Source organism: Lepisosteus oculatus, chromosome 16 (genome assembly GCF_040954835.1).
Source record: "Lepisosteus oculatus isolate fLepOcu1 chromosome 16, fLepOcu1.hap2, whole genome shotgun sequence".
In the NCBI taxonomy this organism is placed as follows: Eukaryota; Metazoa; Chordata; class Actinopteri; order Semionotiformes; family Lepisosteidae; genus Lepisosteus; species Lepisosteus oculatus.
Genome location: NC_090711.1, coordinates 4,114,181 through 4,129,025, shown reverse-complemented (window position 1 = coordinate 4,129,025; position 14,845 = coordinate 4,114,181). Strand labels below are relative to the sequence as shown.

General features: G+C 41.7%; 1 protein-coding gene across 4 annotated transcripts in view; it reads right to left on the bottom strand.

Annotated features, from left to right (window-relative positions):
* The window catches only part of dnmt3bb.1 (DNA (cytosine-5-)-methyltransferase 3 beta, duplicate b.1), a 46,065-nt gene that overhangs the window by 12,705 nt on the left and 18,515 nt on the right, over positions 1-14,845 (bottom strand). For all 4 annotated transcript variants that reach the window (XM_015365000.2, XM_015365002.2, XM_015365001.2 and 1 more), the window contains 10 exons: positions 12,857-13,010; positions 11,873-11,967; positions 10,069-10,218; positions 8,073-8,240; positions 6,971-7,129; positions 6,689-6,796; positions 5,230-5,371; positions 3,177-3,293; positions 2,898-2,942; positions 2,224-2,303 (listed from right to left, as the gene is read on the bottom strand). In XM_015365000.2, coding sequence (XP_015220486.1) covers positions 2,224-2,303; positions 2,898-2,942; positions 3,177-3,293; positions 5,230-5,371; positions 6,689-6,796; positions 6,971-7,129; positions 8,073-8,240; positions 10,069-10,218; positions 11,873-11,967; positions 12,857-13,010 — 1,218 coding nt within the window. The remainder of the gene's footprint in view (positions 1-2,223; positions 2,304-2,897; positions 2,943-3,176; positions 3,294-5,229; positions 5,372-6,688; positions 6,797-6,970; positions 7,130-8,072; positions 8,241-10,068; positions 10,219-11,872; positions 11,968-12,856; positions 13,011-14,845) is intronic.

The following is a 14,845-nucleotide window of genomic DNA, read 5'->3' as shown; positions in this document are numbered from 1 at the left end:
AGGATGATGCTGTGTTTGGTTGCAATCAATCACATCTACTACTGCTCCTGTCATATCAATTGGTTTGCTTTCAATCATTTTGATATCAATACCATCATACTGTCTGCGTACTATCAATTGCATGCTATTATTGAAACTGTCTTATTTTGTAGTTACTATCTATTTAGACCAGTGTATCATTGGGTTGCGATCAATCACATCTATATACTATCATATTATTTGATTATTACAAGTAGTGAACATTACACATTGAATTAGATACTGTGGAAATGTTTTTAATTAATCTAACAAAGCAAAGAGCTTCTCGCTCATTGAATAATGTGGAGAAATGAGCTGTTATTGCACCCTGCGCTTCAAGGAAAACGTATATTTGAGAAAAATATAAGGCCATTCCCCAATCTCTGTTTTTACAGTATCTTGTCCCAGTGGATTGTGGCTTCAGCCTGTAACACTCAGGCTGGGGTGCACAAGGAATTCATGTGACAGGAAAAAAACATAATCGCTTACCCTGGCCAGAACAGATTTGAGTATAATAGATTATATTACAATTATATGTTTCTTTTCTGTGCCTGCTTTGTAACCCCTGTTTAGCACCAATTTCAGTGACCAGAAATCCTAATTAAACTAAAATGTTTTGAAATGAACACAAGTGATATGTCATGCTCCCATTATATTATACTGTGTAGGTATTGAATTATAGGATGTTATATTCTTCAGCATAGGCTATAAATCATTGCAGTAAATATGACTGGATATGACACGTACTGGCAGGTAACGTGAGCTTCCAGTTATAGGAAATAACTCAATATATTTGTTATTGAGCAGGGGAGTTATCATGCCGACTCAATGAAGACGTATCAGTCAATTTCAGGAGCTCATGTTGAGACTCGTGTAGAGTGATCAAAATAACAAATTGTTTTCTGAACTATTCCGATATTACCCAATATCTGTAGCTATTAGTTTCTTCAGAAGGAAAAATTACACACTGCCTGTAGAAAGAGTAATGGATATGAATTCCAAACTCAGAGCTCTTCATATTACACGCTGGGTTCATGACTTGATTGTAAGTGCAGCATATTAAACTGTATTCTAAATCTAAATGTACTTCCAAGTAGTCAGAAAATAGTCAGATGATGATATTTCTTTAAGGAAAACCAAGGCAGTAAAACACTGTATTTCATTATAAAAAATCTATTGAAATTAGAACAGAATATATTCAGACACACTGGTTGGAATAAAATGGTTTCTGTAATAAAGACAGCTGGTTTGGTATGATTAAAATTAAAATCATTCTACATTCAACACTCGGGCATCCAGCCCTTTAAAGTTTTCACTTAAGACAGTTAAACAATAGGTGTACATCTGAACATCGCATTTGAGAAACCTGAGACCTTGTTTTTATAGTAAACACTCATCCAGAACAAAATAATCTGAATATTCTAAATGAATGCCTGGCAATGCAGAGTAAATTGTGACTTTTACCCACTGTCTACTGGGTTATTTCCAGCTGCCTGTGCCCCTGTACTTGATTGTCACTGAAAGTGGATGGATGTTAGTTCAAATAAACACTTATATGTCGTATGAAATGTATATCAAATAGTAGTTCAGGCATGTAGCTGCGTCAGCATGAGTAGGCTGCAAAGGAACAAGTAATAGGTTTATTCCATGCTGAAAAAAGAAGAAAGGAAACAACGTTTTGGCCATGAAGCCTTCTTCAGGTGCCTTCAAGAAGGCTCCATGGCCGAAACGTTGTGTTTCCTTTCTTCTTTTTTCAGTATGGAATAAACCTATTACTTGTTCCTTTATATCAAATATGTAACATTTAAATAAAACGTGTTCCAATTCTGAACAACTGCATCAAACTCTTTTGAGTATTCAATACAATGACAAATAATTCACTTACTAATGTACAGTATCTTGACTTATATTTTCACAGGAGGTACTGAAACATCATGTTAATAAAACTGCAATAATGTAAACATTATTACATTATAACATTACTCATGTAAACCTGAGTGCAGACTGTTTATCTGTCATTTTTGAGGCTCTGATACTAATCACTATTGAAGGCTAAAACAACAATCAGTGACATTAATTCTATCATTCTATTGTCTTCAACAAAAGTTTACTGTCAAGCACTCAGATTGGTGAGAACATTTCCTAACCCTACTGCAAACTTCAGAAACTTCCCCAAACACAATATCCCTGCTGAGTGTCACCCACCTTGCAGGTTTGGCAAAGACCTCCTTCAAAAAGTGGATGAAAAGTCGCTGCTCGTGTTTTCCCACAAGAGAGACAAAATTCTGTGAAAAAAAGATGAATAGCCAGCAGTTAAGAGTCACTGCACACATCTCGGAGGTTGTTGTTGTTGTTCAGAAGGATTAGTTCAGTTCCACAGTACACTAAGCCTTGCAGGGATGAGGGTGATGACAGTTATCTTCATCGCCAAGGACAGGAGGGGTTATCTTAACAATGGGTTCACTGGGAGGGCTGTTACAAGACACATTTACTCACACATCTTTTCACCAGACCCATCCTGACGGGAGCCAGGATGAGACTTGTTGACCCCAACACACAGAGGGTTGGTCTGACGCTGATGTCACGTCCCCTGTCTTGCCAAGGCATGAAAGTAGGTGGGAGGGTCTCATCTCTACCGCCACAGGCTCATGATCAATCAACAATTCATCCCACTGCAGAGCTTGGGCTTGCCACTAGGCAAAAGCAACAAACTTTTTGAAGAAGAAGGTTCACAATATCGGGGGTGTTTCTAATGCTTACAGTCACCTCGAGAAGAGTATCACTGCAGCCTTTCACAGGTGAGGTAAGGGCAGCGCCACAGTGACACAAGAAAGGAGAAATAGTTTTATTAGGAAATTTACAGAAAGTTTCAGCTCTACCTTCTATACTTCTGTTATTCTTCAAAACTTCATGGACCATTTGTTCTGAAAAGCAAAACAAAAGAGAAAACATGGGGTATCAGAAAACTTCAAACTGGCTGTGTCTTTTTGCAGCTGTCCTCTACATTCAATAGAAACTGGAGGTTCACACTGATAAAACCCAAAATGTTTATTCCCTGATATGCCTTTGCTACCAGGTTACACAGGTTTTCCATAAACAGGCCACAGTGCCAGTCCCTCTTGCACATGTTGAAGAGAAAGCCCTAACTGGGTGTTCACCTCTGCTGTAGTCTTCTTCACTTCCCAGCTTGGGTTTGCAGGGCTTCTGTTTCTTGGCCGGGGGGAAGTATTCGGGCAGACTGACCTCCAGGACATGGTGATTCAAAGAGCCGGTCACTGACACAGACACAGAAACCATCGTTAAGCATAAAGCACCTCCCAATCCAAGCCAGAAACCAGCTCCATTGTAATTCTGTTCCTCTTTGCACTGCTGTGCACCACATGTTTTAGATGCCTGACACAAGTATTCAAAACCTTCAAAGGCCCAGTGGGGTTCATCAGAATGCACAGTGACACACAAACCAGAGGACACAGGTGGGAACTATGTGGAAATGCATTTAAAACTGGCTTCCTTCAGGACACAGCTGGATGAGATCCTGAGATCAGTCAGCTACTTACTACCAAACCAGCTGGCCTCTTCTCCTTTGTAACCATTTTCTTATGCTCTAGAACAGAGCTGCTCAGCCTGTTGCTCTTCTAGTCCACTGCAGGTCAGAAGCTAGCAACAACTTCCTCAGTTCCAGGTCCTGTGCTGATCACCCTCATTTGGAGGATTGCTTGAGTTAAGTTAATAAGCTCGTGCAGGGATGTGAGAAGTCACAGCACAAATCCATGCAGTTCTGAAGCAAGTTTATTTGAATGGCCATCAAAGTATGAGTTAGTAAAATAAATTCAATGTCGGCTTCAGTGTATAAAGTATTATTTTTCAAAGTAGTTCAGGTGGGTAGCTGCGTCAGCATGCGTAGGCTGCAAAGGAACAAGTAATAGGTTTATTCCATGGTGAAAAAAAGAAGAAAGAGAGCACAACATTTCGGCCGTGGAGCCTTCTTCAGGTGTGAGAGAGACAGGGCAGTAGGCAAAGGTAAAGTAGCGGGAGAACAAAGGTTGGGAGGGAGGAGGAGTGAGAGGCGGGAGCAGGGGACAGAAAGAGAGGCCAATCAAGAGGTGTGAAGTCAGAATGGGTGCAGAGAGGTGTGAAATGAAACTTCCAATGAATGGAAAAATTTAAAAGAACAGTAGTCTGTCTTTAAGGGAAGGGAGAATGTGTGATCCTAGCTGTAAAATAATTTTAGTTTCGGTGGTCCTTCTGATGTATCAATCATCAATGTGCTGGCCATCTACATCAATGTACATTGGAGAAACAGGAAGGAAACTCAGAGACCACTTCAGAGAACATGTCAGGGCTGTGAAGATTAAAGATCTCTCCAAGCCCATTGTTTCTCATTTCACCTCTGACTGCCATGACCACTCTAACCTCTCCGTCTGTGTTCTCAAAGACGGTTTTCCGAACTCATACATCAGAAAGACCACCGAAACTAAAATTATTCTGCAGCTAGGATCACACATTCTCCCTTCCCTTAATGACAGACTACTGTTCTTTTAAATTTTTCCATTCATTGGAAGTTTCATTTCACACCTCTCTGCACCCATTCTGACTTCACACCTCTTGATTGGCCTCTCTTTCTGTCCCCTGCTCCCGCCTCTCACTCCTCCTCCCTCCCAACCTTTGTTCTCCCGCTACTTTACCTTTGCCTACTGCCCTGTCTCTCTCACACCTGAAGAAGGCTCCACGGCCGAAACGTTGTGTTCTCTTTCTTTTTTTCAGCATGGAATAAACCTATTACTTGTTCCTTATTTTTCAAAGGGCTTTTTTAATACAAGGAAAATCTTAACCATCCTCTTGTGTTGCAATAGATGTCAAAACAAGAACAAGAACACAACATATATTTAAAGAGACAATGTAAAAGGGGTACAACATGATATAGGAATATCAATCACAAATGACAGAAATCATCATCTAAATGTCCAGCTGTCTAAGAATATCACAAATTCTTTCAGCCAGCTGAACATGTTATGGCCAGAGTCAAACCACAGGTCTACTGCCTGCTTTTTTAATGTCAAGGAGCTATGCCTAACTGAACTCTACACACTGATTTAACTTCAGGCGCATCTGAAGCTAAAGGAGTAAAAGTGAAAGGTTTTCATTTTCCACTTGCAGCCCACAGCTAAATCAAACTGTTCCATGTGGACAGGGGCGGAGAGCAGGTCTCACCTGTGTTCTCGGAGGGCTTGAGCCCCTCCAAGCCCTTGGGTTGGAAGCCTCCATTGGCCCAGTCCAACATAGGCTTCACCTGGTCCTCAGGGCTGTCATTTTCACACAGAGGGAAGGTCTTTCCTGAACGGGTGCTGGCCATCTACACAGACACAAACACACACACGTGCACGGTCACTTTCAGAGTCCCTGGCTGTCATATGGAATCTATCATGTCCCCAACCAGGACATGATAACACACAGACTGACCAAGGCTATTGATCGATGATCGTTCAGTTCTTTGTGATGGCATATGATAATTTTAAGAAAGGAACTTTAAATGATATAACAAAAAGATGCAGAAACATTGCATGTATTTAAAAAATACCCTGGGGTAAAACTATGAAATACATAATACATAAACAATACAAGAATAAAAACATAAAATATTAATTAACGCAGACCAATTATACAAATGTATTTGATTTACTGTCCTTATGATGGATAAACACAAAACCTCAATATAATTAAATGGTGCAAAGCAATAAACTCCTGTTTTGTGTTTAAAGTAATGCTAGGCTATATTCCAGCAATATAATTCCATCCTATTACCACACACAGTCCATAAAATCACGGCTTGTTCCCCAATCTCTATAAAGAAGGGACCATTATCCACCAAGGATTACATTATCACTGTAATTTCTGTCTGACATGGGCTGATGTCTTGGCTATTTGCTCTACACAATAAACATGGTTCGAGATCAGATAAAAAAAGAGGCAAACTATGCTAATCAATGAAGCTTTAAATCCTCTTATCTAACCACTAGATGACACTGCATTCCTGAACTGAACTTGGGACTATGTGCATTAACAGAGAATGTAGCTGAAGAACCAAAGCATTTGCTACATCCTGGAAGGATGTTAATGGTTAAAGGACTGGAGCTGCCTGTGCCTGTGTGCTGTGCTGATCAGCATGCCACCTCGAAATGTGGCGGGAGCAGCAGACAGCTGCTGAGCAGCAGCAGTTTGCACAGTGGGATTTGCTACAGCTGTAAATCGAATTACTAAACTGCCCCCTTTCAAAATATTCCAAAACACGCATTGCAACCAAAACCAGAAAATCTTTGCTTTTCGTGCAATTACATAAGACAGGCCTGAAGCTGATAAGAGCGTGTCTTTTTTTTTATTTCTGCTTTTAAGTGCACAAAATTCTTTTTTGATGGTGAAATTCCAGCCCTGCAGCCTGCTGTAAGGAAACCCAGTGACTCCTGATGTGATAAGGAAGCAGTGTTCCCCTTGTTAATGAGACCAGCTGCTTGCAGATGGTCTCCACATTACTGAGTTTAACACACTCCAGCCTACAACGCAGTGAATCCCAGAACTTCCAGAGCTGCTCTTTGAAAAATCTTACTGCTGCAAACCCAGACACAGGAAAACAAAAAGCTTCTAGATTTCATCTGGCATCGAAGGGTCAGCTTACCTCAAGAGCCTGAAAGATGGCTCTCCTGTAAGAGGCTAGCTTGTTGTAGGAAGCTTGGTTGAAATACTTGGGGAAAGCCATGAAGGAGTCCAGTTTGTCTGCAGAGACCTGGACGAGAGGAAAGCACACTGTGACAGACAGCGGAGCACAACTTTCATCCATCAATTCATCACAAATGGGTGTGTCGGACAAGTGCGCTGGCTAAGTGTGGACAACTGACTCATGGTGGGTAACGCGCAGGGGCTTGCGAACGCAGCACTGTGCCGGCTTGGCGTGACTCACCTCAGAGAACTTGCCATCCCCAAACCACTGCAGCCAGCGCATGCCAGGTGACGCCTGTCGCTTGCCTGTCGCACGCCAGGTGACAACAATGCCTGGCCACCAGGAGAAGCCCTTGATCTTCCCCCACACCAGCTCGCCAATCCCGAAGCCTTTATTATCCTAGAGGAGGGGACGACAAAGGCAGCGGGTGAACAAAACTGCTCATTCATTCATTCATCAGTCGTTCCGGCCACTTCAACAGTGCGTGTGCAAGGGACTGATACTGCTACTGAAATCAGTAACATCGTGAAAGACATTCCAGACACTTTTAAGATACTAATCTGAATTTCAATTCAATAAGAGCAAACATATCACAAATGAAAAAAATAAATAATTTTGACTGCGTGCATGTTCTAATAGATCCAATAAAAATACTAACAGTGATGAGTGATTTAGTATTTTTATATTGTTATTATTTTAGTGCTTGGTTTATATTATATGGAGTAATACTGAAATGTAATTCAGAAAGGGTTGTAACATGGTGTTTGGTTATAACAAGGTAAGAACATTCAAATGACTTTGAAGTACATTATTAATATGAAATACTGGAAGGATAAGGATGCTGGCTAGATATGATACACATTGTTTTATTTTATAACAAGTAAATAACTTCATTGACCATTACACATACAGATATCAGGTTGTTCTGGAAAAATTCTGTTGTTGTGTAGTGCATGTAGTGTTGTGTAGTGTTGTTTGTGTAGTGCAAAATGAAAACTGCGTGTGAAAGGGTGTACTGACCCTTGTGAAGACAAAGGTTAAGCTATTGTGAAGCAGCGTGAATTAAATTCCCCTGTTAACATTAAAACACTTTCGAGTGTGCGCACTATAAGCAAAACAGAAACCTTGAATGGCATAGAAAGGATACGAGAAATGAACTCAGAGATCTCTGCCCCAGACAATAGACACCTTGACTTAAAGAAGTCTCGATGTGATCATTGACTTTAGATCTGGAACACGTTCATTTTGACCGGCGCAGTAAAGTCGGCGAGAGCAGGAATCAAGACCAGCAGTGTCTTTCCAGCACCAGGGCCGAAGCCCTGGGGAGGAGGCAGGGGGTCACCTTGTACTCCGGCTGGCAGCCGGACTCCGTGGAGCTGCTGGCTGTCTCCTGGGACGTGGAGGTGGAGCTGCTCTGGGCCGAGTCCTTTGAGTCCTGCTCCATCAGCTCCAGAGAGGGCGCCTCAGGCAGGTGGGCTTGTAGGCCGCTGGGACTGCCGCCGTTCTGGTTCTGCAAGAGGCGAGGGGCTTATGGAAGAGTCCCAGCATGCGGCTTCGCGACAGCTGGCCAAAGGAAATGGAGTCACAGACTGCGGTGGCCTTGCAGAAGGTCTGTGCATCTCAGAGTTAACCCCATTCAAAAGGTGCGAATAATAATGAAAGGTAAACAAGTTTGCTGTGGAGTGAGCAGCACTTTCTCAGTCAAGTGCTTTTCATTTACAAGACGTCGCTTAAAATCACAGAAGCACTGCACACAAGCAAAAGTGTACCAGATATTGAACTATATCTCTAAAGAAAAATACATTTACCGAGGCTATATTTGTAACAGCTGATATTGGCAGGTTTGCAAGTATATATCGACAAGCAGGCCTTGTTAAATTGTTAAATTCCCATGGAAATCAAAACTATGTGATAGTATAACTATGTGTTATTTTGGATGTATCTCTTCACTCTTGTTAATTAAAGATTATTTTGTACAGGGGTTCCACGGTAGAAGGAACTCACCCAAAAGGCAGGTTTAGCTCTAGTTTAGCAGGTTTAGCTCTTACAGAGAACAGGGGTGCCCCCAAAGGGTCTTCTCATGACTGAATGAATGACAATGTGATAAAAACAATTGCCAATTCCTATGTTTTTTTAAAGAAAAAAGAAATACAATTGTTCAAAGTGGGTTATAGTTAAAGTGCACAGTCAAAAGATATTATAGGGCATTATAGCAAAAACACAACCAAAAAAATATGTGCTGACTCAATTACGAAGCATCTGGTCCCACACCTTTCACACTGAATCCCGAATACATGTGCGACAGACCCTGCAGCCAAGAAGCAAAATGCAGGAAGTAAAACTTGAGAGAACAGCTGGAAACAGCTGCCTGCCTGGATGCAGCCACATGGCTGTGCCAGAGCTCAGGAGCAAGCTGCCTCCGTTTGGCTCATCTGGCCTTGGTAACACCAAGATGTGCTGTGATCACATCTGATTTACATCTGGTCTGTCTGACCTTATTTGAATTGCATATTTTTCAAGAGTACAAAACAGAGTATCTTGATAGCCAGCAAAGTCACCCTTTAACCAATCAGACACAGTTGGCAGAAGTTAAAAATGTTAATGTTAAAGTTTAAAAATGTAAAACTCTGAATACAAACGAGTGATCTATGTAAAACAAGTCACACTTGCAGACAATACAAACACAGATATTTTGCATATACCACAACATTACAGCCTTGGAAATCTGTTTACTTTGGTCTCCTCAAAACTCAAAAGTTTTGTTAAGCTCTCCCCATGAAACATGTACTGAAAGATAAGCAAATAACCAAGAGTGCTCAGTTCTGCTTCTGGATGGCTGCTGCCCACACTTTACAGCTCTATTTAAATCACATCACATAATGACATCCTTAGAACAAGACAATGCTGTTAAACTAGGTAACAAAAACCCCAAACTGGTGGAACTGGGCAGTTAACAGTTTAGATGGAGATGCAGCTGACAAAACTCAAAGGTCCTCTGCACAACTAACATCTGTCTGCTGTCTACAGAGGGCTTAGCATAGCTCTGACATCTTGGTCTCTCGTGACCCCTTTTCTGTTGGCTTGCCTTCCAGAGGAGCTGTCTTTTACCTAATGGTACACTTCACTGAATTAATCATACGCTTCCTTCACGGCCGTATATTTGAAGCCTCCTACTAAACACATCAGATTAACTTCAAATAGGTGAATCGCCATTTAAAAACCTTCTAAGTGCGCAAAGAATTGCTTAGTTTAATGGTTTAGTGAATTATTTCTGAGCTCAGCAGGAGTGAAGGATTTAGGAAATGACCTGCCTGAGAGTGAGGGGTTTCACGACCTACCAGAGAGCTGCTCTCATCCTGCTTTGGCTTCAGGCTGCTGTCTCTGCTCCTGGGCTTGCCATGGGGGCTGAGTCCAGCCTGGAATATCGTCCGAGGAGGCGGTCTCTGTCTCAGACTGGTCTCCCAGCCTGCCACTCCCCGGGATTTTTCCTATCAATGAATCAAATCCTTCCATTTATTTGAATTCCAACAGCGAGAAACACATGGGGCTGGATGCCGAGAAACAAGCTTACAAAAATAGAAATGTCCTACTCAAATGAATCACAAAATGGCACTCCAAAAAAGTACTAAACTTTTCAACAGGATATCCAGCCCTGACACATCGTCAGAAGCCTTTTTACAATATGATTGAGCCAGCAGAAAACCAAACAATACAGAACATTTGCCTTTTTTAATGACTCAGTTTAGGCCAGTGTCTCTAAGTGGCTAACTACAACATAACCATTTTGTCTTGAATCTGCTATCATTTGGAACCTTACCAAAGGCAAAGCAATGCGAATATCACCATGCGAATAACTGTTCCAAGTTTTTTTTTACTCCTTTATAGATATCCAGAACACATTCTCCTACAACAGCTGCACCAGAAGTGCATCAGAGGGCCTGGCTGTCAGTAATGAAACTGACCAAAGCTCCTGTCGCCTCACAACCGATCAATCAGGACAGAGGACACGAGCTGGTGGACAAAACACCCAGCAGCAAAAGTGACATTAGCAAAGCTTGTGTTCTGTCAACACTGAAGGAAGAATAATAAAGCACAGGGAAAACTGGACAGTATTTTGGACAGTAACTGGAAATTAAACAACAAAAGAAAAAACATGGTGGTTGTGGCTACAGCCAGCACACTGTTCTTCACTTTCAACAGGGATGTGTTCAACACTTTGGGACTGCTGCCAAGCGACTGACACGGAAGAAGAACCAGTACTACAGGTAAATGCCGAGGCATGTAATCTTTCATATAGAAGAATACCAGACGGAGAACTATTCCAACTGCAAGCGTATGAAATTCCTGCTGTGTGTTATGACTGCCTGGCACCAGCTGGACAATTTCAAGTTCTTCCTGGCAACTCGATGAAGAAGAGTAGTGCAATGCTGTGGCTGTCAAACATCTCCCACTCCGTGTTGGGAAGAATGAGAATATCTGCCTATTCAGTCAGCCTTGTATTTCAACATCTGCACTGCAGTTCAGCTTGAAAGAGAGTCACTTGTACAATAATTAACAAACAGAACAGCATGTGCAATAGGAACACAACGTTTAGGATGTGGAGCCTTCTTGGGGTGTGAAGAAGACGTTGTGTTTCTTTTCTTTTTAGCATGGAATACACTTGTTCCTTGGCAGCCTACGCATGCTGACGCAACTTCCTCCTTGTACATGAGCAATAATTCATGCCATCAACCCACATCAGGTAATCCTTCTCAGATAATACTTGGACCATTCATTTTGTAAAAAAAAAAAGAAATCAGATTTAAAAATGTTGCCTGGTGAGGGGAGCCTGGGACTTCTCAAGCAGTGGCACAAAGCTGGGCGAATACTAGCTGTGGACTTGGGTCACGCAGGGCACCTCAGTTTGTCATGTAACAAGACACCAGGGACTGACGGGGCACTCCAGAGCTGTCTGTGTCATCAATAAGCAACGCACCCTTCTCATCCTCCGCTAACTCTCTTAAAAGGAGCTACAAAGCTGCAGAATCTATGTGAGCCAATGAAGCCCACTTCATTGAGGGTAACAAAAATGTGATTTCAGAATCTTTTTAAGAAGAACACAAAAACTAGGTCTGCAATTCTACTGTAAGTTAAGGGCTGTACCTCACTGTAAGAAGAATCCCATGCACTTTCGTCTTCCAGCTCAGAATTCTTCCTCAGCCTCTTCTTGCAGCTGGATGGCTTGTCCATGTTGATCTCTGTCATGGACAGATGACACAGACCAGTTAAACAAGGCGGCCAATGACACACACTCCTGAGCAGCCTGCACCTAATTCATCACAATGAACAATGCGCAATTTCAATTCAAGAGCAAGAGATGACCACTTCTTTATTATAATTAAAGATTATTTGGGGTTTACTGTTTCACTCAGAAAAACGTATTTCTTTTATCCTGTTTGGAACTATCCCTTTACAACATCTGCATTAAAAAAATTGGATTTCGTGTTGACATAATAGCAGGTTTACAGTATTACTGTGGTCCGCAATCCTCAAACAACTCTTATCTATGGATGTTCCTGTTTCCATATTCCAACTCTCACCTATTTCAGATGTTCACAACTCATGATTGGTGAGCATCCTTGACTTGATAGTTTTCAAAAACACATAATAAATGTGCTATATAATTGACGTTGAAAATCTGAGGCCAACCTTTTCATTAGTTTTCATGTTGACTGTTTTTATCTTGAAACTTCTAAAGATAAGAGATTAATCAAAGCATGGCTGGCATCATGTATCAGTGAAATCACCTTCACCTGTAAGTGTGTAGGTTTGTCAGTATTTTTATTTACTTTACTTTTTAGTCCATACTCACAACACTATGCAGATATTACACACACTGACTTTCCAGAGATGCCTTACAAACAGCTGATAACAGCCTTCTATCACAGAACCCCACCAAAAATCTGGCTACATCAGCTTCCTAGCTATAATGGAAATTGATTAAAACTCTTGATTAAAGAGCATCTTGCTGGCGGAGTTCAAATCAATAAAGTATGCACCTTTGGCACGCCTCTCTAATCCATGTCTACCTCCTCAAATTCAAGCGACAGTTGACATCTAATTAAAGTAACTTTAAACATAACTTACCCGGAGAAATGGAACCCCCATTCTGCTTGGGGCTCAGAGGAGAAGGGGGCTCTGAGGCTGTTAGTGGGCTGCTTCCAAGATGGCCATTAGTGAGTTCCAGGCCACTGTCTTTCTCAGAGAGTCCATCCATGGCTACATCACTGTTCACCGCAGCCTGGAAAGAGCATCAGAATATCAGGCAGTATTGAAACTCATCTTACCTCTATAGCTTCACCGATGTTCACTGTGCTCCATCTGTTGTCCCACCTTGGGAAATGAATTAGGAGGCTCTTTGTCTCCTTTCTCACAAGAGGCTTTTTTGAGGTCTAGACCAGCGGTGCTCACATTGAAGTCCACAGACCCCTGGTGCTCCACAGAGCTACAACAGGGTTTCCGCAGAAGGGAACAATGCGGCATGGAATCTAATTTAAGGCTACAGCTGTCATCGCTCCAGTCTGAAAACCCGTCTTTGAAGCTAGCAAAAAAGAACCAGCCATCTTGTTAAATTCCTCATTATCTGCACACACACTGCAATGCATGAACAGCAATTTCATATCATGTAAGGTGTCTACGTTGCCAGTGTTTCCTGAGTGCAGATTATTTGTTATTCTGTTGGATTTTCAAATATAATGAAGCAGAAAAAAATACATCTAAAAGCAGAACATCTGGAAACTGAAAGGGAAACTGCTGGTCTAGAGAATCACCAGGTACCTTTTATAATTGATAGTCCAGCTACAGCATACAAGAAAAAACAACTACACCCCAACACTGTTTTAAAGCCTCCATGTGTGCCTTTATCAGTCTTCTACAAATTGCTGCCAAAATGAACAAACCCTTGTACCTTTTATCTCCACCATTCATTGTGATGTACCTTCTTTAAGTATGCTTCAGTGAACAACTCTAACAACACGGAACTTTCCATTAAAAATCAAACTGCAGCATTTATTTCTGACATCCTCCTCGTTTTGGAAAAAAATGAAACAATAAATAAAATGACCAGTTTAGAAAATGCAGAACCGGTATAGAAAATGCAGAACCAGTAACAAGTGCATCATTGCCAAACATCTTTCACTTGAAAACATTGAAAGCCAAGATGATCAGATAATCATGATGCAGTAGGAGACAGATAATGCTGAACCTTTTTACTTTTTCTCTGCCACAGAAGGCCAGGTCCAGAAAGAGTCTTAACTACATATCCAGGTATCAACAAACCCCTCTAATGTTTAGAAAATTCAGTCTGGCTTTGCATCTACTGGATGCAGAATTTGAGTGTATGTTTACTTGCCAAAATATGCAATTGTGTTGCACAAAGTATAGTTTCTTCTTTGATTGTATGTTATAATTTCTGTATTGTTATAATAACACTTGGTCCTTGGTTTTGGTACAAGCAGAAAAACAGAAATAAAAATGAAAAGCCAGGAGATAAATGGGCACTTTCTTATATTTCTTATCCAAACTAGCCTATCCTGTCTCGCACACACTCACTCTCGCTTGCTTGCATTCTCTGACGGATCGTGTTCGGCTGGTTATTTTCCCTCCCGCTCCCTGGCCCTGCCTCTCTGCTATCCTAAACCCCCACCTTCCACCCCTGACTGCCCACTGAGTCTTCCTCCAGTTCTGGAGAGGGGGACAGCTTTCTGCAGACAGTCCTAGGGCATCCCAGTGTGACAACAGCTCCCGCACTCCGCTGTCTCCAGACAGCTCTCTCGGGATGCGACTGGCTTGGAAAGGTAGCTGATTCATGAGATGTAGACCAGACTTCACAAAGAGCCCCGGTGTTTTAACCTTCCTTGAAAACGAAGGTGTTTTGTTGTTGTGATGATGACAGCGTTTCAGACCCGAGTTGATTTTGTTTGAAAAATTGTGACTCGTACACCCTTGTAGCTCTCCCAGCCAAAGTGCAGATATGAGCGATAAAACCCCCTCCAAAGTCCTTTGACTGAGGGCCTGTTAGAGGTACACGGCTTGATGTGAATTCTATGGTTCACTGCTCCTTTTATAGAAGGGTCT